The sequence below is a fragment of the Osmia bicornis genome, chromosome 2 (genome assembly GCF_907164935.1).
Source record: "Osmia bicornis bicornis chromosome 2, iOsmBic2.1, whole genome shotgun sequence".
In the NCBI taxonomy this organism is placed as follows: domain Eukaryota; kingdom Metazoa; phylum Arthropoda; class Insecta; order Hymenoptera; family Megachilidae; genus Osmia; species Osmia bicornis.
Genome location: NC_060217.1, coordinates 2,173,163 through 2,197,821, shown reverse-complemented (window position 1 = coordinate 2,197,821; position 24,659 = coordinate 2,173,163). Strand labels below are relative to the sequence as shown.

Here is a 24,659-nt window from a genome sequence, read left to right as displayed (position 1 = left end):
ACCGGAAGCACGTGAAGCTGCGTTATAAAACACGGTTTACAATGAAAGTCCTTGAAAACCAGAGTAGGTTGCACATATTGATAATACATATTGGTAACCATGATCCTCGTTAGAGAATGTTACTAGTTATGGAGAAGGAAGTGAGAAGGAATGATGTGAGGAATATATTTTAAAAATAACTTTCACAAAAGAAATATATTGTTAATAATAAGTATTATAGTACTTGACACAATATTTGGTACGACACTGCTATCATAGGACGCTTGTAACACGCCGAGAGTTCGAGGCGTATGTACTGAATTATAAACTGATTTTTGAGCACGCATTGCGTTGCACTTCTGCGCATGCGCGATAAATTTAAAGGTAAATTTAAATTCAAATAAATATATTAATCATTTTTTATTCAGATGAACAACATTAATACTAACGATATGCAAATGGAAATTCATATCAAATCTCGAAATAAAGTTCTTTCTGAATTACAACAAGCATATACGAAGAATTTATACCACAACAGATCCAATACAGGTTGTTCAATAATTATAAAATATCAATTACTTTATATATAAGAATTTATACACTATGATAATGTTCTCTCAAATTATAACACAGATAACTCAACGTGCAATGTATCGAAAAATAACGAAGAGATATGTTCACCCGTTGTCGACGATCTTTTAATGGAAATGAACAGTAGGGGATTAAGGAATTTTGAGGAAAATAATAACACGGATTGTTATAGATGCAAGCACTTTTCTAATATACCACCAAATTTCTCCGAAATTTATGATAAAATATCAGATTGCGCGGAGGAGTATGAAGCTGATTTAAATTTCGTGCAAGCTATAGTTTGGTTAAAATCAGCTACGTCATGTATGAAAGACGTTTCTGTTGAACAATTTCATTTGATATTTCATAAACAATGGAGTAATAATTTAGATACGGGTAATAAAAATATTTAGTAAAACTTCTAAATTAAATCAAACTTTAGTTCCAAATAATTCAATATTAAAAATTATTTGTAGGAAGTGATTCCGAGAATGAACAATCTCAAGAGCATGATTTCGAAAGTTTGAATTCAACCATTCTGCTTAATGATGATGAAGAGGATGACCCAATTTTCAACAACGATTTGGAATACACTAGCAGCATCGAATTATTGTGCAATGTAAGATTAAAAAGAAACCGTGATCTGTCGCAATCTGATAATCAGCAACAATCAAAAGAACATAATGAAATCTTTACTGAAATCGTTAACGCTTCATCCACTTTTGACTCTTCCGAAGATTTTAGTCTTGAAAAATCCTTTGCTACTGAGAAGGCGCCAATTTTAAAAAATTGCGTTATTCCCGATTCCGACAAGACATATTCATCCAGTTCAGACATGTTCAAAGATTCTTTAGACAATGAAGATAATATTAATGCAGAATGCAATAGAGAAAATAAAGAATTGCTTGAAGAAGATGATTTTATCGAAGAATTATTATCAACATCACAGGATAGTAATCTCTTGCAAAAAACTTTTTTAGAAACGAAATATGATTATATTATTACTCCAAAAGAAGATGTCTTTTCTTCAGCATCGGATAGTACTTTCTTTGATGAAATTTCTGGACGTATTTCAGAATTGTATAAAAAAATAGATATGCAACAGTCGCAAGCGTCTGTTTCGAATTTGCATAATGAAAATTCTTCCCTTTCCTTGAATATGATAGATAATGATACTGATCCAGAAAAAGATAACGATGATACGCCTCAGCTGATCGCAGAAGACACAACCGAAGGGGTCGATATTATTACTCCTTATCAAACTGACAGTGCTTACGATACGTACGATTTTGAAATTCCTCTTACATACATAATTTCTGATGAAAATAGATTGCTTAGTTTATCTTCTCATCACAAAAGCGACGAGAGTATAAATCGGATTAACGTAGATTACAATGTAAATGATACTCCACCAAGTTCAGAGAATAAATATTTACAAAAAGAAACCGAAGCGATTAACGATGACGAAGGTAATGGTAAGAAGAGAAAATTAGAAACTGCGTATGAAACGCCAAAGAAGAAGAGATTTCTTAAGGGAAACGAAGAAAAGATTTCTTCTAAGTGGCTAAGGTTTACACTGGATACTTTAAATGCGGATGAAGTAGCTTTCCAATCAGTGAAAGTAATTCTTTTAGCTTTGCAAAATGAGAAGTTAGCCAGGCACTATATGAAAAAAAAATGTTGGAAGAAGACTTTGGAAGAAGAGGCTGTAAACGCGGTATTGAATTTCTCTGATGTTTTTGAAGCTGAAAGTAAAACTGTTGCTTACACACAGGAAATAGTACAAGCAGTTACAAGCACGCTAGATAAATGTATAGGAAATACTGAATTGAACATGGTAAATCATATATTAATTAAAAATTAATTTGGCCCAAATATGTTTCTTTTATTAAAGAATATTTTCTTCTGTTTAGGTCACAATATTTACTTATCAAATATCTATTATTTTAGAATTATGTAATTCTGCGAAAGTCTGTATCGAGACAATAAATTATTTAATCAACAAACTAAAATCGTATGAATGTATATTAACGACTCTGATGAATGGAAAGAAAGCTGATGTATACAACACAATAAATCAATTGCATATTATATTTTATGCTCTGAATATTTGTTTGCAAAAATACCGATTGATTTTTCCGAAAGAACAAGACAGTCAATTCGAAGAGGAAATTGTACCATCCGTTATTGATCTATGGAAAAAACAATTAACGTTCGAGGATGCAATGATTGAGGATAAAGCGAAAACAAGAGAACGGAGATGGTTAATAATTTTAGATGATTTTATGGTGATCTCTGTTGAAAATTGTAGCCAATTTATTGATAAGTTGCGGATATTAATAAATTTAGTCACACGTGAGTAATTAATGCTGCTTTTAATTATAATTTATTTACTGTACATAGCTTCCCCTAACGTATGTATGATATAAATAAATTTTAATAAATTGGATTGTTATAACAATTACTGAGATTTCAATTACTAAGATTAATTTGTTGCGAGACTTGCCTTTAAAAAATGGGATTCATTAAAGTATAAATAAGATGATTGTTAATAACAGACTAATTAAAACCATTCCTAATTCATGCGTTGCAGATCTACCGAGTATTGTATTATCTATTATTACTATTTCCTCCTGTTCATGTGAATCAATCTTCTTCCAATGACACAATATATTTTCATTTTCTGGTAATACATCGAATACTGAATTTAAAAATATTTTTACTGGACAGATTTCTGTGCAATTGGGTATTGTCAAGGGTATAGTATCATCCTCTACACCTGTATAATAATTAATCTGAAATGATGATATTTTTAATCTTTCAGTGCTAGAGCTGAGACTTTGTACAATTTGAAGTTTCCTTAATAGTACAGACATACCTTTATTCCATGACTGTCTGTTTCATTATCAAAATACATTTCGAAAATGACGGATGCAGCCTCGTTAGGAATATGAGGTGACCAAAGATTCAAACTCTTCAAAATCCCAATGATATTTCTCTCGTTACCGCTGTAAATCATCAGCTTCCTCTCCTTCGGTATCTTTCCACGAATATACAACAATGAATTCGTTAAAATTTCTTTCAAGAACGTCCCCCCGTTTAATTGCCTTTGCAGAGGAGTCTGCGAAAGAAGATCCTGCTCCAACAAGGACACGTTATACATCCCTCCGTGAGGGAAGATGTCCTTCGCCCAATATGGAAGAGATTGATTCAGATCAGCCTGTCATCGATATTCATTTAAATTAATCAATTCCCAATGAAAACTCGCATTGCATTACAATTTCTTAACCAGAACTGGAGACTCTCAATCAGAGCCGGCCCTGAGATTTCCGGGGTCCGAGGCAACGAAAAAGGCACCCTTCACATAATATGACATAAAAAAAGGAGGTCAAATAAAATTTATAAAATTAACGTTAACTAATTTAGATTTGCATTTACATTCTTCCACTCTTAGACGCAAAATCGTTTTATGGGGCCCATGGACCACAGGGGGTCCTAGGCGGCCGCCTAATTTGCCTAGGCCCAGGGCCAGCTCTGCTCTCAATGAAATAAAAATGACCGTCACAAATGTATCATACTTGCGTTTCAAGAACAGCATACAATAAAGCAACTTCGGACGGATGTTGAATTTTCATTCCGGTATGCCGAGAAAGAAGCTCGAACAGAGTTGAATAATCCTTCATCGTTGCCTGCGCTTGATCCGTGTTCAAAACTTTCCTCGTTTCGGAAGCGAAACTTGGACAGTGCATACCGAGCAACAAAGTATCTTTGCGCATGGACACGTAATCTAAGAGCGATTATCGAACAGTAGTGAACGTTCCTCGCGTTTTCTTCGCGAATTTTCATTACTGACCTGTCGGTATCGGCTGCCAGTCTATATCGCTGTTCCATCTTTGGATCTCCGCCGGGGGCCAAAGACCAGCGTTCACTAATTGGCCGGACATCATCGATAGCGGATAATCAGCCGTTTGCATTTTCATCGTCTCTTGCTTGTATACGTCGCCCAAAAATTCATTGTACGTCTCGCGTAAATGAACGCCTAGATTGTACATGTTGAGCATACCAGACTGTGAAGTAAAATATATAGAAATTTCCTATTTTCCAAAACACGAATTTCGAAATTTGAAAAGATAGATTAGTCAGATTTTTAAATCGAAAAATTGTAATCGCGCGAAAATCTTTAACGACATCCTCGCAATTAATTAATCCCTTCAAAATAAACTTACACTCGGCATGCTGATCGGTGCGGTGGTAAAATGGTCATAAGTTAATCTCCTCGGTAAATTCGTCTCGTTGTTGCTTATCAAGCCCGAAATTGGAGCGTACGTTTTATGAGCGAACATCTGAAAACTTTGTTTGTTATTTATCCCGTTCGAACACTGAACAATTAAAAATTGTCTGCAACACTTACGATTTGTAATAACTGCAATTCTGGGATACACTCGACCACGGCGAAAGCGCGTAATAGGCTTATTACGTACAGTGTCGTTTTCATTTCGAATCGTCTTATCTTTAATATGCAACAACGAGAACCTTATGTAACAGAAATTTATTCGAAATGAAAATTGAAAAAAATTTGAAACGGTCGAAAGGGACCGGAACCGAACTTCCGATTTCTACCGTATTATGCTATAAAAATATTTAATAATATAATTATATTATTATATATAATAATTATATAATAGTAATTATTTGTAAGGGTTAATTTTCTTAATACTCTGATTACTATTCCTTCGAACGAGAAGCAATGCAACGGAATAACGAAGACGACACTTCCAAACTCCCAGGTAACCGCATCCCAGTGTCTTCTTCTCAGTGCGACGATAACAATCAGATAAAGTATTCCCTCCTGTGTGTACCAGTGTTCGTGATGTTTAAATTAATCGGCAACCTTCGTGCGAAATCGTCGCTTTTATCAAAGGTAGCGATCTCCCGTGCTTGGTATAGGTAATACGCAAGCTATCAGTTCGTCACCACTATACACTCTCCGTAATCAAAAGATCACGGATCTTATAAAATGCTTCTGAAAGCGTTCTCTCCCGAGATCGTTTAGGCCGGCGAAGCTCTGGGAACCCGGGAAGACATCGCACTCTGGGTAAGATCACCTGAATCCATTCGTTGCTTCTTTCGTAACGATAGACAACGCTATGGTATCATACGAATTAGGGTGTTTTTGAGAATAGATTGAACGTCTTCAGGGTGACTTTTATTTGTTAAAAGATTTATAAGAAATATTTGAAATATTTTTTAAGAATGTGGGATCCATTTTTGAAAAAGGTATAAAATACTATTCTTTTTTCAATTTTAATTGAACAGAAAAGTCATATTGGTGAAGAGAACACGAAGTTTTCGAGAAGAGAATCTCAAATGGAACGTGTCATTATATCATCGTATATGTTTATTTTACTTATCAAATTCTTGTTTTCGTCAAGTATGATCCATAAAAATGCATAACAATTCGTTTCAAAGGTTTAGGTGAAAAGAACATTTAATAGAAACAAGCATAGTAATGATAAACGATAATTTTCTCTACACAGTAGAATGGGATTTATTATAAAAATAAAACGTATATCAGATAAAGGTTTATAATTAAAAATATTTTACAAACGTGATCGAGTGATGATCGAGATAAATCGGTCGTGTGCAATTCGTGGAACCATTTGGTATCTTTCAATCTTACCAATTTATTTTTTTATAAATGCTTTACGTCATCGTTCTATCCATTGTATCAAGTACTAATTCTAATCTAAAAATGAGCCATCGTGTGGTTTGTATTAAGGATGTTTGATATCGTTTGAAACTAGGTTCCTTTTAGATATGAGAAAGCGACTTCGAAACGTATGAATTCAACCACAATTTCGTGACATAAAAGTATCACAAAATATTAAGTGCAATATATTAATTTAAAGCTTACAATATAATAAAAATGACTATATAAAAAATCTATCAATATTCTTAATATAAAATGATTGGGACATAAAAAATTGCGTATTGAATACTCGCTAATACCATACTATAAATTGACTGATTCATTATTTGTTGAAATAAAAAATTAGTTAATTTTCGATACTTTATCATCAGACTTCAAATGCTCCGATATCTATCATTGCGTGTGCAAGAACTGATAATAATAATAATTTTTCAGTAAAATTCATAAAAAGCTTATTTAGTTATAAACGGACATAATACATTAAATGCATGGATTTTCAAATCTTCTAATCCCTCCAGGAGAAAGGCACTGATATAGAAATTGTTTTGCACAGATAGTATCAGAAGGATTATTTGGTAATCTTTAATCCAACTTTTACAAACTAATTTCACGTATAGGAATGTGAGCCTATCAATTAAAGGTAACTCGTGCATCTTATCAATGACGAAATTTCAAGCTTAAACTTCTTCTTTTGTTCACGTGATCAAACACACCGCCACGTGCTAAGCACGCATCGAATGTTTTTCCTTGAACAATAGATACTTTAATATTTCTGATGTGCATAATTGTGCTGTGTGATAAAAATGTAGTTTACTTATCTTTTTACTACGTCAAACAAGAAATTAACTGATTCACTTTGACGAATGATAAAGGTCGCTTCATCGGTTGTCAAGCAATTATTCTAAAATATTTGTCATCTTCCCATTTATGTCCTTTATTTATCGTTTATGTACGATTATTCAGCCATTGCATGGATCTTCGAGTAGTATTTATCTTTTGTAAATGAATCTATTCTTTCATTCTGAGTATTCTTCAATAGTAGATTTACCAATCAGTTAACTTCTTTCAAGTGGTATTAATCTTCTGTACAGGGATCTGTTCTTTTTATCATTCTGAGTACTCTTTAATAGCAGATTTACTAATCAGTGCAAGTCATTGTTTTCAGGTTTTTAATTTGATATTACAAAATTTATTTCTTTTATTGAGATATTGACTATTAATCCCGTATTAATTGGTACAAAATTCGTACAATAATAATGTTTATTCGCTCTTATCGTACTGAGTTAGATTATTTGATAAAAACGATTGCGGTGAAAGTGGATGTCATAAAGGAATTTCTATTCAAGTTTCAATTTAATAATCTGACAATTGCATCGCGAATTGCATGTCAAATAATTGTTGAGATAATACCTGATACGATGCAAAGAAAATATTTAAGTTTATACCTGATAACGCGAACCTTACGATGACTGTTACTAATAAATACCTCCCTCGTCGGTATGCAAATACACGCGAAACGACACATTTGCAAATACTTAAACAGGTGACGACCGTATGGCTGTAATTTGTTATGGGTAGATACGCCCAAGCCGAATGGAAGCTGTTATACAAAACAATTATTTAGGTTCGGTATCGCATAGAGCTAATGTCCTGATCAATCGTAAATTATCGATCATATCGGAATAATGTATTATTCGTTGGTCGTTCATTATTCAATGGTATTACATAATAGCAAGCAGGTGAAAAACGTAGAAGCAGACTAAGTTTTCTTATAAATACTCGTCTTATCATTGAGCAATCTTTCGTGTGGCGAGCATCGTTTGCATAGAGTAGCAGATTTTACTGTTTAACGATTTGACCAATCACCTGACTGCAATTACGAGACTATATTCTTTACCATCCTTATAAAGAAGCGTGAAACAGGCGAGCATGCTTCGAAACTCGCTGAAACGAATCGACGGAAATTTATTAATTTTTCCGCGAAGTCGACTGTAATATGTAAGTTTCCAGCTTCCTTTTTATAATCCACCTCGCGAATAAATGGTAGTGACAATTTCGAAGATAACAAGAGAAGAAAAATTTGGAGGTAATTCAATTTTGGTATAATTCATTATTTCTATCCATTTAAATTTAAATAATAATTTGCTTTAACAATAATATCTGGTTTTTGTTATCTAAAATACCTAGATACAACTAACAAAGATAAAAAAATTTATACTTGCACACATGCCTATCCATGATATACAAGTTTTACTTTCTTCTTTTACTTAAAATACAATTGCATTTTCAAATATAGCTATGTACATTGTTTTATTCAAAAACGAAAGGTAGATCACCTTGAGATAAAAAGGAATGACCTTTGGGTAAATGCATTTTGCAAGGAAAATATTCAGAATGATTAAGGTAAATGGGACACCCCGTATAATGCACATGTTATTTGTCATGAAGAATAATGTAATGTGTTGTACAGTGCAATAAACTCCAATAACACGTATTTCCATGTTGGTTAGTTTATACTGTATTGATTAAGCAATTAAATACAAAATAAATTAGAAAATTATACTTTCAGAAATGATGAGAAACAATTAAAAAACGGTTACTGAAAATTTTGTTTTCATATTCTTAAGTAATATTTAATTTATTTTAGAAATTCTAAATATCCTTTTTATTGACTCATTCCATAATATTATGCAAATTTCATGGTACTGAAATACATTAATTGCATAAATGGAATATCAATTATCGAATCATCAATGTTACTGGAATAATGACACGACTAATAAAGTACATTCGCGGTCACGTCAGGTTTCCCCAAGGAAAATGATGATGCCCCTGGTTCTCACCCTTTGCCATAGGCAACCCGGGGACATCTGACGCTGTAGCGAAAGGGATCCCCTATATATAGGCCTGTGGCGTACGCTAACGCGGGAAAATTTGAATTGACATCTATTTGAATTTTCTAATATTTAATAACTGAAAATTAAATTATTTTAATATTAATATTGTCAAAATTAGGATTTTGAGAACTCCTGAGTTTCCTGTAAAAGGAAATATTAAGGAAAAGGAAATTTCTCCCGGAAATAGTATTCCCCCCGAACTGTAGTCATATAATAACCGGAATAATCACTGCTTTTCGTGGAAACGGCGTCATCGTCCGAACGAACAATCGTCATCGTAATCAAAAACCCTCGAACAGTTTTCCTTATCGTTTACGTTATGAAAGGCCGTATGCGCGCGTTCCACCAGGGTTTCAAATGGGGACTTCCATTTGGTGTTCCACGGTATGTTCTAATGATACCAAAACCGACGATTGAGAAACCATTCCACGGAAAGACATGCTCGTTTGACGTGTTACTCTCCTTTAAAATCATTTGCACATAGGCAACATGGCCAGTGTATCATTGGATGGTCTCACAATCGACGCTTCAGCATTATTAATTGTCTGACAACACAGTAGAACAACGATATCGTAAGTGAACTGTGAAAAAATAAGAAAGAATTAACTACATAATCATAATACAAAAGAATATAGTACAGATTCTTCAATATCTTACGTTCCTTCGATTAATTTCATCTTTTTTCATATTCAGAGTGTTCGAAATTGTTTTATAATTTTCAAAATTTCATATTTTATATTTTTATAATATTGCAAAAGATTTCATTCATCGAATTTTGTATCATTTAGGAAATTGATTTCGTAATATTCATTACCAATTATCTGTTAGATTTGAATAACCATAGAAATTTATGATAACGATTTTCTTATTAAAAATGCAAGAAGATTGTATGATTAGCGTCGGTAGCATCGTGCAAAATCTGTTGCCCCGCGTCCTATGCAAATGAAAATCTTCGTTTGCATAAAACTGTACTTGATTGTGACAACCAGTGTTTTATGGTGCATTTACGGCTACAATTTACAACACCTAATGTTCCGCCGACAGTTATTACACATTGAGCACCCGAAGCTGTCATAAGCAAATAATTTTAAACCATAGTTAATTAATCTGAACCAAGTCAGTTGTTGGATTTCTTAACCCACTAATTAATTTAAATAGATGGTTAACACGTGTGCTGTCGTTCACTTGATATGTGAATGTAAGGCCTATAATACTTATAACACTCTAAATATTTACTTATAAGACTAACAGGATCAAAGTGTGTAATTAGGCTTGGTGATAAGGTGACAGCTTTAGAAAGAAAAGGGTCACGAGTTCAAATCCCTTGTTACGTAAAAATATTAATTAAACAACGTTGGATGTTTTCCATGAATGGGTTAATTGAAAAATGTGTGTACCTATTTTTCTTCTCTATTTAATTAATTAACAGTGTTGTTTGTTATGTTTTCAGGACAACATGATTTCGTTCAACGATCGTACCTTGTTAACGTGTGCCATCATTGGTCTAACTGCGATCATTTGTGTGGCAACTGTTGAAGCAGAACTTGAAGTAGTAAGCGTGGTAAGAAAACACGGTTTATTTATATTGTGTACACATACTTTGTAATCGTCAAACGAGTAACTTAGCATATATGATTGACTATCATATGGGGGACACCAGTGAGATCGGGTATCTCAAATTTTAATATAATTAATCGAATAATTAATGAAAAAAGTATGTGACAAGTGATTTTTTAAAAGTTAGAAAAGTCTCACCTAATGCAAAATACGTACGTAACAAGCCTTAGATTCTAATACATAATCCACATAATTTCACAGTTATTTAGACACGGTGATAGAACGCCAGATGACAGTAACAATGAAAAGTACCCAAACGACCCATACCTGGACTACGATTTCTATCCAATGGGTCGTGGTCAATTAACCAACGTGAGTACTTTTCTAATACTAACAAAACTTACAAAAATTTATTTAATAATTATTTGGTTCACTTGAAAATGATAAAAATATAAATCAATCGAACATTAATTATCACTGGGTTATCAGAGAATTGTTTATCGACTGTTTAAAAATAATAAAACAAAAGCAATTTATGATAGAATAAATATTTCTCGAATTTCAGCAAGGTAAACGACGGGAGTATACTCTGGGCAGATTTCTGCGAATGAAATACGGAAGATTTTTGAAAGACCTTTATACACAAGAAACCGTAATTGGTGTTAGTTCTGAATACGATAGAACGAAAATGTCATTGCAATTGGTTCTGGCGGGTCTTTTTCCACCGAACAGGGAACAAAAATGGAATCTTATGTTAAATTGGCAACCAATACCTACTAATTACATACGCCGATATGAGGACAACCTTTTTCTTCCAGAGGATTGTCCCTTGTAAGTGTGAAGCTAATAAACAAATTTGAAGTGGAAATTAATGGAAAATTCTAAGGAGACTGAAAATATAGCATTATCGTAGCATGTTCATAACTATACAATTTTCTTTTGCTTCATAACAATACCTATCTTAATTATGCTATTAACCATCCGCGGTTCATTTGTTCTACATAACAAAACTGATAACGAATTCAGCTTACTTGGCATGAATACAACAGACACCACACGAACACAATAGAATCCGAGGAATTCTGAAAAAACGAGAATGATAAAGCTAGTTAATACTAGAATAATCCACTTCATCGAAACGATGGATTTCAAGTTAATGAACTTATTATTGCGTTACACGATTCTCTTATTGTTAAAACATTACTCTACAGATAATCTATAAAAATTTATCGAAAAATTATTAAATTTTTTGTTCAATAACAGTGTCTTTTTATTTGTAGATATGAGACTGAGTACGATAAAATGTTGGAATCACCGGAAGGACGGAAAGCACTTTCCAAGTACAGTGATTTGATGAAAAATTTAACCGAGTGGAGTGGAAAAAATATATCTACACCATGGGATATGTATTACTTATACCATACGTTAATGGCTGAATATTCCATGGACCTCACATTGCCAGATTGGGCTTATACGGTATTTCCAAATGGTGATTTGTGGAATGGAACTGTATTCGCGTACGATGCTGCCAGTTTCACTCCTTTATTGAGAAGGATCAATGGAGGTGAGATTAATTTTTTAATTAAAAAATTTAATTCATTTCTATTATTGTCACTTTAAATTATCTCCCTTATTTTTCACCCCACATTTTAAATTATATTCACAATTTTTATATGTCACGTTCAGGGGCGTATCTCCGAGAGGTCACGAAAACAATGTTGAATTTTATAACCGGTAGAGTGGAGAACGAACGAAAGATGTATCTGTACAGTGGACACGAAAGTAACGTTGCTGCTGTAATGCAATCTCTTCAAGTATACTATCCTCATGTTCCTGAATATTCCAGTGCCGTGATATTGGAACTTCATAAAATAGATAACGAATACTACGTGAAGGTACGTAACACGTATCAATATATTAGTTCTATACAGTGTGTCCCAGCTTAAGTGTTATAATTCCGTTATTCCGTAACTATTAATGATACAAAAAATTGTTGATATGGGAATTGCACGGTAAAAGGGGGCCTATGTTTTGGCCGAAGTGAAAAATCTTTTGCATTATTAGTTTAAGAGATATGATGGTCAAGTTTCGTTTTTCAAACGGAACTACATATTTTTTTTTAGTTCATGTGATAGTGCTTCTCAAGACGAATTTATTAAGCTTTAATGTATACACTCGATTTTAATTAGTTTTCAAGATATAACGTTTACAAATTTCCCGATTTTCAGTAGATGCGTCTCGGTTTGAGTGGCAAGTTGTATGTGTTTTCTCATTTGGAAAGACAGATCTTTCATAATAAAATTAATGGTAGAATTTAAATGAAAAAATAAGTCGAAAATGTAGAGCAACATTTTTTCATAGAAGGCCTCATTTTTAAATTACACAATCTTAAAAATTCTATATTTTAAAAAGAAAAGCCCGCGAAACAAATGGCGCTATCTACTGTTTGGTGTTCGAAATAAGCTTTTTGATTTCGTCAATAGGGAGCGCAAAATATAAATTCTTAGTTCTGATTATCGATACCAGGGGGCGCTAAAAAGGCGGCATTGCGGTCTTTTTAAAATATCTGCGCAAAGCGGGTATGTACTTTAACTTTTTAATTATAATTACAGATTCTTAATTACCTTGGTATCCCGTCAAAGATTATAGAACTTCAAATTCCTGGATGCGAGAAATTGTGTCCTTTCGACAAGTTCTTAGAGTTGATGGAGGATGTGCTTCCATCAGACGATGAAATTATATGCAATAAGGGCGTCAGCAAAGATTATGCTGATTACAAGTCCAACGAGGAACTTGATTTAACGAAGTACAATCTGATTAGAACGGCAAAGGCGTTCAAACTTGATTAATTGATAAATTATAAAAATACAAAAATACAAAAATACACAATCAACCTGTTTTATGTATAAAAAGGTATACATAATAATCAAGTATATAATAAGTGTATTTACGTAATACAATTATTGATACTTATAATGTTTTGCATGAAAGATGTTTAACACCTGTGAATTGAATTGAAATGAAATTTATTTAAATTTCCAAATGATAACTGTTCACGTTGTGTAATTTGTATTTATACGGTTTACAGTACTTAACGCGGATTGCTTTAATTAATTTATTTATTTTTCAATGAAAATAGCAGTCAATATATTTGTACTTTCTTTTTCTGCCGGGAAAGTGTGCAATATTCATTATTTATATTTATGAAATAATCTTATATAAATGTAACAAAAATGAAGCTTTAAATAGTTGTTTAATATTAAGATTTCTGCATTTATTAATTAAGTTTAAGCAAATGTTACAAAAATATATAAAAATTATTGTGATATCGTTGAAATAAATTAATATGAATTATTATAAATCTTTTTCTTTTAAAATTCCTTTTTTTTCACGTGTAACATTTATAATAAAAGCTATTTTAGTTGTTTATGTTACTACAAGTATAATTTAAATTTATTACAGTAATACTAAAGATAACAATATGTATGTAAATTAGAAATTATGTTGCCGTAATTGCAGCATAATTCGGTCAATGCTACCTCCACGAAGGTCTTTTAAACTTTCGAATAAAATATAATGTAATAACAAAACTGTTACGGACGAATATCATTTCTGTAATTGATATTTTGATTAAAAGAATGAGTGAAAATTCGATTAAAAATTTGAGACCACTGGTTTTAGAAATCTTCAATTATACTTTTATCAAATTTGATTGATTACAAGAGGTTAATGACGCGGTTACAATTTACAGATTACTCTTTTAGAATTTTCTAAGGTTCCAAAGTTTAAAAATTTTAAACATACCTAAAAATATCTAGTAGTCTAAAAAAAATTGTCACTGAGTGACTGATTGTACAAGATTCAATTACATTATGAAATAGTTCGTCTCATCAAGGCTAAACGATGACGAGCCTTTTCCCACATTAATCTTCTTCGTTTCTATTATTCATGATTTAATCTGACTTCTTCCCTGACATAGTCGAAATGATTTGATTACCGTCTTATTCATCGCCGTCGCGTTGAAACGTGACATTTCAACAGCAATATCATTTACGAAAATCTGTGTTTCGTGAATTGTCTTATCGTTGTAACGTGCTGAAATTTTTTTTTATACATTGAAACGCATGACGTAGAAACAACGAGGATACTTGACATACACGAGTGTGAACAGTTTGAACTCGTTCCTCTGCGAAACAGGTGAGTCTCTGCGTTTTTCCAGCTGATCATTTTATTCTAATATTATAAGCTTGACAATTCAATTTGTTATTTTTTTAAATTGTTTCTTTTAAAAAATTCATCAAAGTATTTTGAGAAAATATGTTACGAAGGTTTGATTGAAAAATTATCGTCATCATAGTAAATTAATTTTTAATAATGCACGTTCTGTGAATATAAATTATCAATTTTTTCAGTGAAAGTCTTTATAAAAATTGTTATACAATAATAATTGCAATACTTTTTTAAAATAAAACTTAAAAATTTGATTTTTTGAGATTAATCATTTATGTTATCAGATATATCTGGCTTAATTTCAGAAATACAAATATGCGACCATTGAAAATCATTGTCTATCTGTTTTATATTCACTCGTCTATCGCAGAATTGAAACTTGTCCAAACAGTATTTAGACATGGACATAGAACACCTACCAATGGTACCATGATATATCCAAATGATCCTTATGTTAATCTAACATACGAACCAGAAGGATATGGAGCTTTAACGAATGTATGTTAAATTAAATTAAATAAATTTCAAAAGGAAATACAAAATCATTAACGAATTTTTCTCAAATACAGAAGGGCAAAATGACAGCGTACAAGCTTGGAGAATACTTCCGAGAATTGTACGGTGAATTTTTAGGACCACTTTACTCAAACCAAGATATTCAGTTTTATTCCAGCAATGTTGATCGGGTCATAATGACTACAGAATTGGTGGCAGCTGCATTATATCCTCCAGTTGGAGAACAAAGGTAACAACGACATGGTATAAAACATTTCTAAATATCTTTCCGCTTTTCGATCATCCTGTGCAATGACTGATTGTCAATCGTTTTGTTTGCATCTTCAGGAATTAAAATCATTGGAACATTGATAGAACATCAATGAAATGTTTACAATACAAATTGTAATATCACTACGAAATGCGTTTAAGTAACTCTATTATCTTGTTGAACATATTGATTTCAACATTATTTCATTTATTTCGTCTTATTTACAGTTGACATACTTTTTTCGCATTTCTTTGCAAAATAGTATAAATGATCTTTGTGATTTGCAACAGATGGAATCATCATTTAAACTGGCAACCTGTACCAGTATGGCCACTGCCATCACATAACAATATGTATGGCGCGGTATTTTGCAAAAGTTATAAGCAATTGTCGTCGGCAATCCAGGCGACGGATCCAGATATAAAACGTTATATAGAAAAAAATAAGGATGTGTATAAGTATCTGAGTTATTATGCAGGGAGTAACATTACACAAGATAAAGTATTCAAGTTGCGTCAAATATTGTTTGCAGAGGTAAATAATATTTTTGAATAAAAATTGCAATAATAGTAATTATAGTAAAATAGCTAGAAACATAATGCATCTACTTATTTATATATTCAACAATACTTTGGTTGATAAATGATGTGTAGTACTAAAAACTGATAATCCTTATTTATCTTCAAACATTTTTTTTTTTAATACAGAAACATTGTATAATGTTCTCATGTTTAGATAATGGTAATTAGCATATAAATGATTAATATTTTCAGAGAGATATTGGCTTAGAATTGCCTGAATGGACAAAGTCAGTATTCCCAGATGGAAAACTAGACGAACTTGCTGTATCTGATATTCGTATTCGAACCCGTACTACGAAATTAAAACAATTATCAGGTGGTAAGTTCATTTACTGAAATTATTGTTTTTATGAAAAAAGGATAGGTAAATAATCTGTTGATTTTCGGAAAAGTTACGAAATTAGTTATTTATCGCAGTAGGAAAATAAGAAATAAAGGTCTGCATCCCCATCCTTACACGTGACGCGCTGAAGCGATACTGATTGAAAGCGGGAGCGCTGGCGGCAGGGTGCGCGCGCAGCCTGTGCCATGCGTACAAGCGCCAGCGTTCCTCGCTTTCAATCAGTACCGCCCAGTACCGCCTCAGCGCGTCACGTGTTGACAAGCAGGTGTACAACGCTCTCGCTTCTTATTTCCTACTGCCATCAATGTCTCACAATTAATATCTCAGTATTTACAGTAAGTTATCTTATTACTAATGAGCATGGAATCTAACAGGTATGTGGATCAAAGTATTGCTAGAGAATGTTGATAACTATTTAAACAAAAAGGATACTAAGAAAGCATTTATGTACGGTGGTCACGAGTTGAATATTGCTTTTATTCTTGCGGCACTTGATAATTTTGATAACCAAATTCCATATTACTGTAGCACTATTATATTCGAATTACACGAAGACAATAATGAATATTATGTACAGGTAATAATGTAATTATATATAAAAATTATTTATGTGATATTAGATAGGAAAGATACAGATAATGTTTTGTCATTATATTATAATTTTATTCGAATTAATGTTTGTTAAAATTTTGACGAATTACACTTATTTTTAACAGCTACTTCATAAGGATAAAGATGACGTCCGAACGTTGAAAATACCTGGATGCGATGACAAAATGTGTCCATTGGATACTTTTAGAAAGGTTGTAGAACCTATAATTCCCGAAGATGTGGTGGCATTATGTGGAAATGGAGATTCCAATTAATAGAGTTAAATACTAAATTAATTATTTGTGTTTCTTAAAATGTAATTTAATCGTTAGCACAATGATGGGTATTAAAAGGTTTAATTTGTAATAGAAATTTTATCCATAATCTGTCCAATGGGATACAGGGTCAGCGCAGAGTTGTTTACAGTTTTTCAAACGCTGAATTTGTAAACACTTACTGACTCGTCATATATAAATATAATGAATAAATATGGAGTTTCCTTTCCTATTATTCGTTCAACGAAAGACCCTACGACTATTTCGCAATTAATAATATATCGTTACAAAAGACAACTGTGATTTTTGACTTTCATGAATCTTTTCAAATAAAGTGTTGCCAACCCCGTTCCTTAAAATTGCTTTTACTCGTTGTTGTCGGTCTGACGGTAGCCATTACTTTTGCTTACTTCAGTACAGTAAGTGCTTCAATGTAAATAAACTGAAGCCTAGAAATTATATTGGATTATGAAGTTTTCGATATAAATTGAAATTAAAGTGATACATACCACAGTAATTTATAGGTGTGAATATATTTTCTTACAAATTTATATTACTATTATACGTTATTATTTACTTATAAATAATCAACTCTTTTTAGATTAAGCTATTGAAGAATTGTATAGTTATCATTAACGTTTAAAATGGAAATTATTGAGCTTGTCTCAGATGATGAAACGCAGGGGGATAAAGTAAAAAGAAGTAGTGGTTCCAAAATTTGTAAAAGTAATTGTATAAACTTTCAATGCTCCTCTGGGATGGATATGAAGTCTGCACCTTCCTTTGCATGTGCTTTTTATGGAGTGAATGTAGAAAAGAAGAAAGAGCGCAAAATTTGTAAACAATGTTTTGATGCCGCGTTAGATCATCAAAAGGTATAATTTTCAAAATATATGTTTTGATATTCATATCATACTTCCACCTGTATGTAATATTAACTTTTTAAAATGAATAATTTTATTCAATATTTATGATAATTTTGGTAGCAATTAGTATCAGCTTTTGTGGATCATAAACCATTATTAAAATGTGAATTTCCTGATCATACAATGGAAGTAGAAATTTCTGATAGTGATGATTCAGATGATGAAAAAAAGAAAGACACATATACTGAAGGTAGAACTAAAATCTTATTATATTACAATAATTATAATAATACATTATAATATATCTAAAAAGTAGTATCTTATATTTCAGAAAAATATTTACCAGAAGAAATGCTTCTAAATATGGAGGAAATGTTAGATAATACATTAACAAATATTTTTACAAAATACGATGTTGACTATCAAATCAAGGAAGCGCACACAATGTTAGATGATCAATGGAGTAAAATAAATGGTATATAACTAGTTTACAAGTTATATTATACATAGTTATATGTATATAAAATCATATGTTATAATTGTTTACAACAGAGGAAAATGAAGTTCTGGATAAAACAGTTAAAGATTTAATGGGTACTATGGATATATTGCGTAATAGATTATATGACGAATTTAGACCACAAATTCAAATGCTTCAAGAACTTCAGATAGAAGATGAATATGTGGATAATAACCTTTATCCATTAGTAGCAACAAAAAGAGTTACACAAATGCGATTCCCATCTGCTGTATTACTACAAGACAGTCAACCTGAAATTCTACCAATTGAACAAGAACACAAACAAGTAGCGGCTGTGAATTTACCTCCAATGGGTGTACTTGTAAAACGACCAATAGATGTAGATAGCACTGTGTACATTATGAAGCATCCACTCATGCCTTGGGTCAAAGGAAAAGTAATTAAATTTGTTTTTCAAATATTTTAATATGTAATGATTAAATAATATTCGATATGTTATCTATTAGGTACAAACTGTAATTTCAAGGAGTCCTTGCCAATATCGCGTAAAATTGTTGCAAAAAAAGTATAATTCTGTTATTAAATCCGTAGTTGGTAGGCAAATTGCAGTTGCTGCAATCAGTTCGGTACTAATTCCAGTTGGTACACGAGTAGTTGCAATATTTCAAGATGTTTCATCTAGCAATTTTTATAGCGGAGTTATAGCTGAGCCACCGAAAGCTATAAATAAATATAGGTGTTTATTTCATATAAAATTTCAAATATACATATATATAACTTATTAACGATAATATTACATGGATATTTTACCTCCAGATACTTGGTATTTTTTGATGATGGATACGCTCAGTATGTTGAACATAGACACATTTATTTAGTTGCCGAATCTTCTTCGAAAGTTTGGGAAGATATACCTAATGAATCTCGAGATTTTGTGAAAAAGTATATTCAAACGTATCCCGAAAGGCCGATGGTAAAATTACAGAAAGGGCAAGTAGTAAAAACAGAATGGAATGGTAAATGGTGGGTTGCAAGGGTAGTTCAAGTTGATGCGAGTTTAGTACAAATGCATTTTGATGCTGATGGTAGAACAGAATGGATTTATAGAGGTTCTGCTAGATTAGGCCCTTTATACCTTGAACTTCTAAAAGCCAATGCCAGGCAGCAAGGACATCATGCATCTGTTAATACACCAAGTCGACATCGACTTCCTGCTATCTCTAATGTACATAAAACACTTGTTTATTTCTTGTATCGAATTTTCGTAAGGGTATATTTAGTAATATGAATCCATTGATATTTTAGAAAAGTAATTTACCTTATGTGGAATATACATCTGATATGGAACATGAAGAGGGAAGAATTGCTGAGACAGGAAAAGAACAAAATGAAACAAACGAAACTTCAACCACGTTCACCTCGAGTGCACCACAGCAATCGCGTGCTGTTGCTAGAAAAAGTACTAGTAAGAGGCAATCTGTTACAGATACAAATACGTATAATCCAACTACAGAAACGAAACCTTCGCACAGCATAGTTGTAAGTTTCCCAAGAAAATTAAAGAAAAAACAATTAAAGTATTCTTATGTTAACGCTATGACTTTATTTTAGTATTATCAAACGCAGAACAAAATTCAAACAAAAAAATTCGTTCCGCACAAATGTGGTCCTCAGTGTGTTCAAGGTATATCCTTTACACCTGACGACTTAAGAGGATATTCACCTCTCTCGATACCATTACTCTGTGGGTGGAATCGGCAACTTTGTAAATATCCGAAAGGCAAAAAGATTACGTTATATCAAGCACCGTGTGGTGTTAGATTACGAAATATGGAAGAACTGCATCAGTATCTTCGTAGAACAGGTAGTCCAATGTCGGTTGATTTGTTTGATTTCGATTATTGGGTACATTGTTTGGCGGAGTTTGTATTGGATAAATGTTTTATTAACATAAAGGTAAATAGAATAGTAATAAGTTGGAATAAATGATGTTTTGTAACTGAACTCTATACTTTAACTTTAAGGATCTTAGTTATGGTGTAGAAAATGTACCAATACCATGTGTCAATGAATTAGATCACACTCAACCAGACACTATTAGATACAGTACACAAAGAGAGCCAACAGAAGGAGTTAATCTTAATTTAGATCCAAATTTTCTATGTAGCTGTGATTGTGAAGATGATTGTCAAGTATGTTTACTTATTACGCCCATCATTTGATGTGTTAAATATTAGCGTGAAAATTAATGTTATGGCATCTGTAATGATGTAAAGCATCTTCATTGTTTTATAGGACAAAACAAAATGTCAGTGTTGGCAATTAACGATACAAGGTGCAACACTTGGAGGAAGAGTACCAAATACGTCTGTTGGTTACATGTATAAACGGTTACCGGAACCAGTGACTACTGGAATTTATGAATGTAATTCAGGATGTAAATGTGCTGTAAAAACTTGTTTAAACAGAGTAGTGCAACATCCATTGACCCTAAAATTACAAGTATTTAAAACGGCTCCACGAGGTTGGGGTATACGTTGCTTGAATGATATTCCTCTTGGATCTTTTATTTGTATATATGCCGGTAGATTGCTTACAGAACAGGTATTTGAATAACTTACAGAACAGGTATAAAATCTATTGATAATTGAAAAGATGATATTTAATAATATTAATCTTGAATTATAGGGAGCCAATGAAGGTGGTAAAAATTATGGAGATGAATATCTTGCAGAATTGGATTACGTTGAAGTAGTAGAAGGAATTAAGGAAGGTTATGAGAGCGATGTCCTTGAACCGGAAATGCCGGTATCTACTTCAGAAAAAAATAAATCCGCGATAAGTGACGATGAAGATAATTCGAAAAACAATACTAATGATTCGGACGAAGATTTCAATATTAGTAAATACGTGAATTTTGATGTAGATTCTATGGAATCTTCTTCTATTAGGTAGATAAACAGATCTGAACAATTATTAAGTAATGTAATTTGTACTAATATAAATATAATATAACACAGAAAAAGGCTTCGAAAACGAAAACGTGACGAAAACAATCAAGATGTGTCAGAAGAAAATAGCGAGGATGGAAGTGGTACAAGAACTTCTGACAGTAGTACAAAGTTGTCTGCCAATGAAAATCGTTTAAATGATCAAGATGCAATCACTATTAGTGACGAAGAAGAAACCAGAAGTGGTAGACGAGAACCAAGTAGATTTGAACCAACAGTGGAACCAACCCAAATAGAAAGACCTAAATTTAAATCTGTAAGAGATTTCTTTGGAGAAGATGAGGCTGTTTATATAATGGATGCTAAAACAACTGGAAATATTGGCCGTTATTTAAATGTAAGTAAAAGATATTTTTTAGATGAATAGATGTAATTAAAATGATTTTATCTTGTTCCTCTAGCATTCGTGCGATCCAAATGTTTTTGTACAAAATGTGTTTGTTGACACGCATGATCTGAGGTTTCCGTGGGTAGCATTTTTCGCATTAAATTATATACGAGCGGGTCAGGAATTAACATGGAATTATAGTTACGATGTTGGAAGTATACCGGGTAAAGTTATCATATGTAAGTGTGGTGCATCTAATTGTAGAGGTCGACTTTTATAATGTGTAAGTAGTATCTATAATTATTAATAAAATTAGGATTTATAAATTTTTTTAAAAGTTTCTTCTATACTATCAAATTGCATAATCGATGAAATGAAATACTTTGTGTATGATTAAAAGGTATGTTGTGGTTGGTATGCAACATGAATTCAATAAATGAATTATTTCAATTCTTTATTTTTTTATTATTGATTAAAATATACGGTAGTTTACAAAATGAAATAGATCTAATGGACTTAGGAATGTTATAAATTTTATCGCATTTTACAGAACGTAATATTTCTTTTCCCGAAATACTTTTATTATGTTATTACAATATCTTATATAGCTACAGAGAACACAAAATTTATGCAAATCTGTATTTTATACCTATCAAAAGTAATACAGTCTTTGTATTTTTTAATAATTGACATTGGATAAATAAATTTTGGCGTATAAAATTTATTAATAATATTTTGTAAACTCTATTAATATATTGCAATCGATATTGAGTAATAAATAAAAGATAAATATGGGTTCAATAAAATACAACCATGTACATAACAATGATACACTGGCTTATTATTTTTGATTATTGTACACCTTTAAAACCTCTTGAGACATGTTAGGTAATTAGTACCATAAAGATAAGTTTTTTAATCTCCTTCTATAATTTACACATGTCTTTTTGAAACTCACTTAAATTATGTGAATATATCTTATAGCTCTTTTTTTTTCACAAAAATATTAAACTAAAGCAAAATCATGGCTTTAGTATGTAGATTAGTAAAAAAAATGTATAAAAGGAATTTGTAACATTTATAAATTAATAACAAACATTTAAAATACGATGCTGCTTCTTACAAATGTATCAAAATATCTTTTGCTATATAATATTACATGCTTTAAAAATAAATTTGTTTCTGTTAATTTTTCAAAATAATCTGTACGATGTACTATTTTAAAGCTGAAATTATATATACTTTAAATCTCTAAGAATAATCATGTAAGAATATGAGTTTATGATTATACACTCCAGATGTGCAATATATTATTATAAAACTACATGTGTACCTACGTTTTTTTTAAAATTTAAAGTGCATAAATATGATAGTCTAGCCATATGCAAAAAATTAAGAGAAAGCAATGGTGATACTCCTATGAGGAACATTAAAATACTAAAATAACAAAAATCATTGCTTGAATTTCATTTGGTTTTGTGCTAGTGCAGTTTAAGCAGTTGTTTAATCTCATCTTTCTCGGCAGCATCTAAATAACTGATTCCCTCCGGTGTTAATCCGTCTGGTTTAGCTCCTTTTTCTAATAATAATTTTACACAATTTGTATGGCCCTCCCAAATTGCTGCTAATAATATTGTTATTCCATGTTTGTCTGTAGCCTGAAAATAAATACGTTTTTATGTATGTTAATATAAATCAACCAAGATATCAATTATGAATTAGAATAAAATTACACAAGTATTGATTTTAATATTTATAAAACATGTATTTACATTTGCATTTGCACCCTTTTCCAACAGATATCTAACTACTTCACTTTGGCCATAATCAGCTGCATAATGTAATGGTGTTCTTCCATCGATCATTTGATTAACATCAATATTCTATCAACAAAAATATATGTATATTTTAGTATATACTTACTTTTATGAAAAGTATGCACCGAATTTAAAGAAAAATATATAGACTAGTTTTAAACCATTAATTAAACCGGCCAACAATTATTTTTCACGTGTAGTGAAGTGTATAATGTTTAAATAGAGAATAACAACAAAATCCATAAAGATAGGTAGATTTATAATATTTTTGATTAACGACAATCGGCAAGCTACAGAAGGATAAGATAAGTTAATGTCATATATTTGCCTTATTTTCAATGATATCTCGCACTTGCTCCAAATCACCGATTTTTATTCCCCACACCAGTTCACTCATTTTCGTTATAGTTTATTTGGAAATATTAAGCGTAATAAACACTTTGATTAAATCCACGTTTATTCTAATCAGTTCGCGTTCGTACTTACATCCATTAGACTAAATAGCGAATTTTGCTGGAATCATTTTTCCGTGTTGCCAACATATAACGATATAAAATGAAAATCTTCAGCAGTACCAACATACGAACAAAGATAACAATTGAATTTTTTGTAAACATTTTCCAATAAAAAAGAAGTAATAGTTTTCAAATACTAAAT

The 24,659-nt window shown here is 31.7% G+C and overlaps 6 protein-coding genes across 12 annotated transcripts; 4 read left to right on the top strand and 2 right to left on the bottom strand.

Annotated features, from left to right (window-relative positions):
- The first annotated feature begins 205 nt into the window (after positions 1 to 205).
- On the top strand, positions 206 to 3,010 carry LOC114874146. Its single transcript, XM_029183140.2, has 5 exons — positions 206 to 288; positions 408 to 528; positions 613 to 945; positions 1,026 to 2,386; positions 2,463 to 3,010. The coding sequence occupies exons 2-5, from the start codon at positions 408 to 410 to the stop codon at positions 2,910 to 2,912; spliced, it is 2,265 nt and encodes a 754-aa protein (XP_029038973.2). The 5' UTR covers positions 206 to 288; the 3' UTR covers positions 2,913 to 3,010.
- On the bottom strand, positions 2,906 to 5,381 carry LOC114874149 (venom acid phosphatase Acph-1-like). 5 transcript variants are annotated; one of them, XM_029183145.2, is made up of 7 exons: positions 5,276 to 5,381; positions 4,961 to 5,082; positions 4,776 to 4,892; positions 4,403 to 4,616; positions 4,128 to 4,336; positions 3,428 to 3,769; positions 2,906 to 3,344 (listed from the first exon to the last, which is right to left on the bottom strand). In XM_029183145.2, the coding sequence occupies exons 2-7, from the start codon at positions 5,042 to 5,044 to the stop codon at positions 3,075 to 3,077; spliced, it is 1,236 nt and encodes a 411-aa protein (XP_029038978.1). In that variant the 5' UTR covers positions 5,045 to 5,082; positions 5,276 to 5,381; the 3' UTR covers positions 2,906 to 3,074. The 5 variants fall into 5 exon arrangements, with proteins under 5 accessions (XP_029038978.1, XP_029038976.1, XP_029038977.1 ...); XM_029183143.2 differs by having other exon boundaries at positions 4,961 to 5,178; positions 5,276 to 5,378; XM_029183144.1 differs by having other exon boundaries at positions 5,267 to 5,371.
- A 173-nt stretch (positions 5,382 to 5,554) lies between these two features.
- Positions 5,555 to 14,034, top strand: LOC114874150 (venom acid phosphatase Acph-1-like). Of its 3 annotated transcripts, none has more exons than XM_029183149.2 (7): positions 5,555 to 5,644; positions 10,607 to 10,717; positions 10,975 to 11,085; positions 11,279 to 11,544; positions 11,994 to 12,277; positions 12,400 to 12,608; positions 13,326 to 14,034. In XM_029183149.2, the coding sequence occupies exons 2-7, from the start codon at positions 10,613 to 10,615 to the stop codon at positions 13,560 to 13,562; spliced, it is 1,212 nt and encodes a 403-aa protein (XP_029038982.2). In that variant the 5' UTR covers positions 5,555 to 5,644; positions 10,607 to 10,612; the 3' UTR covers positions 13,563 to 14,034. The 3 variants fall into 3 exon arrangements, with proteins under 3 accessions (XP_029038982.2, XP_029038983.2, XP_029038981.2); XM_029183150.2 differs by lacking the exon at positions 5,555 to 5,644 and adding an exon at positions 8,050 to 8,345; XM_029183148.2 differs by lacking the exon at positions 5,555 to 5,644 and adding an exon at positions 9,529 to 9,728 and having other exon boundaries at positions 13,326 to 14,033.
- A 683-nt stretch (positions 14,035 to 14,717) lies between these two features.
- LOC114874122 (venom acid phosphatase Acph-1-like) lies at positions 14,718 to 17,718 on the top strand. Its single transcript, XM_029183087.2, has 7 exons — positions 14,718 to 14,910; positions 15,249 to 15,441; positions 15,513 to 15,688; positions 16,000 to 16,243; positions 16,483 to 16,609; positions 17,008 to 17,210; positions 17,350 to 17,718. The coding sequence occupies exons 2-7, from the start codon at positions 15,259 to 15,261 to the stop codon at positions 17,497 to 17,499; spliced, it is 1,083 nt and encodes a 360-aa protein (XP_029038920.2). The 5' UTR covers positions 14,718 to 14,910; positions 15,249 to 15,258; the 3' UTR covers positions 17,500 to 17,718.
- Positions 17,719 to 17,790: 72 nt separating this feature from the next.
- On the top strand, positions 17,791 to 22,640 carry LOC114874120 (histone-lysine N-methyltransferase eggless). The gene is made up of 14 exons (XM_046290128.1): positions 17,791 to 18,023; positions 18,101 to 18,374; positions 18,486 to 18,615; positions 18,697 to 18,840; positions 18,918 to 19,282; positions 19,353 to 19,582; positions 19,663 to 20,071; positions 20,152 to 20,385; positions 20,458 to 20,802; positions 20,871 to 21,038; positions 21,142 to 21,450; positions 21,535 to 21,797; positions 21,867 to 22,194; positions 22,259 to 22,640. The coding sequence occupies exons 2-14, from the start codon at positions 18,144 to 18,146 to the stop codon at positions 22,463 to 22,465; spliced, it is 3,363 nt and encodes a 1,120-aa protein (XP_046146084.1). The 5' UTR covers positions 17,791 to 18,023; positions 18,101 to 18,143; the 3' UTR covers positions 22,466 to 22,640.
- Positions 22,641 to 22,744: 104 nt separating this feature from the next.
- Positions 22,745 to 24,541, bottom strand: LOC114874129 (myotrophin-like). The gene is made up of 3 exons (XM_029183097.2): positions 24,331 to 24,541; positions 23,958 to 24,068; positions 22,745 to 23,843 (listed from the first exon to the last, which is right to left on the bottom strand). Exons 1-3 carry the CDS (start codon positions 24,397 to 24,399, stop codon positions 23,667 to 23,669), a joined length of 357 nt encoding a protein of 118 aa, XP_029038930.1. The 5' UTR covers positions 24,400 to 24,541; the 3' UTR covers positions 22,745 to 23,666.
- Between the last annotated feature and the right edge of the window lie 118 nt (positions 24,542 to 24,659).

Excerpts from the sequence above, each read along its gene's own strand:
- LOC114874146 (XM_029183140.2), top strand. The coding sequence starts at position 408 with ATGAACAACATTAATACTAACGATATGCAAATGGAAATTCATATCAAA. Across the intron at positions 529-612 it reads CCACAACAGATCCAATACAG|ATAACTCAACGTGCAATGTA; the intron begins GTTGTTCAATAA and ends ATTATAACACAG. Across the intron at positions 946-1,025 it reads GAGTAATAATTTAGATACGG|GAAGTGATTCCGAGAATGAA; the intron begins GTAATAAAAATA and ends AATTATTTGTAG.
- LOC114874149 (XM_029183145.2), bottom strand. The coding sequence starts at position 5,044 with ATGAAAACGACACTGTACGTAATAAGCCTATTACGCGCTTTCGCCGTG. Across the intron at positions 4,337-4,402 it reads CTGGCAGCCGATACCGACAG|ATTACGTGTCCATGCGCAAA; the intron begins GTCAGTAATGAA and ends AATCGCTCTTAG. Across the intron at positions 3,345-3,427 it reads CAGACAGTCATGGAATAAAG|ATTAATTATTATACAGGTGT; the intron begins GTATGTCTGTAC and ends TCATCATTTCAG.
- LOC114874150 (XM_029183149.2), top strand. The coding sequence starts at position 10,613 with ATGATTTCGTTCAACGATCGTACCTTGTTAACGTGTGCCATCATTGGT. Across the intron at positions 11,086-11,278 it reads GTCGTGGTCAATTAACCAAC|CAAGGTAAACGACGGGAGTA; the intron begins GTGAGTACTTTT and ends CTCGAATTTCAG. Across the intron at positions 12,609-13,325 it reads ATAACGAATACTACGTGAAG|ATTCTTAATTACCTTGGTAT; the intron begins GTACGTAACACG and ends TTATAATTACAG.
- LOC114874122 (XM_029183087.2), top strand. The coding sequence starts at position 15,259 with ATGCGACCATTGAAAATCATTGTCTATCTGTTTTATATTCACTCGTCT. Across the intron at positions 15,689-15,999 it reads CCTCCAGTTGGAGAACAAAG|ATGGAATCATCATTTAAACT; the intron begins GTAACAACGACA and ends GATTTGCAACAG. Across the intron at positions 16,244-16,482 it reads GTCAAATATTGTTTGCAGAG|AGAGATATTGGCTTAGAATT; the intron begins GTAAATAATATT and ends TAATATTTTCAG.
- LOC114874120 (XM_046290128.1), top strand. The coding sequence starts at position 18,144 with ATGGAAATTATTGAGCTTGTCTCAGATGATGAAACGCAGGGGGATAAA. Across the intron at positions 18,375-18,485 it reads CCGCGTTAGATCATCAAAAG|CAATTAGTATCAGCTTTTGT; the intron begins GTATAATTTTCA and ends TAATTTTGGTAG. Across the intron at positions 20,386-20,457 it reads AACCTTCGCACAGCATAGTT|TATTATCAAACGCAGAACAA; the intron begins GTAAGTTTCCCA and ends ACTTTATTTTAG.
- LOC114874129 (XM_029183097.2), bottom strand. The coding sequence starts at position 24,399 with ATGAGTGAACTGGTGTGGGGAATAAAAATCGGTGATTTGGAGCAAGTG. Across the intron at positions 24,069-24,330 it reads GAGATATCATTGAAAATAAG|AATATTGATGTTAATCAAAT; the intron begins GCAAATATATGA and ends TTTTGTTGATAG. Across the intron at positions 23,844-23,957 it reads AAAAGGGTGCAAATGCAAAT|GCTACAGACAAACATGGAAT; the intron begins GTAAATACATGT and ends ATTTATTTTCAG.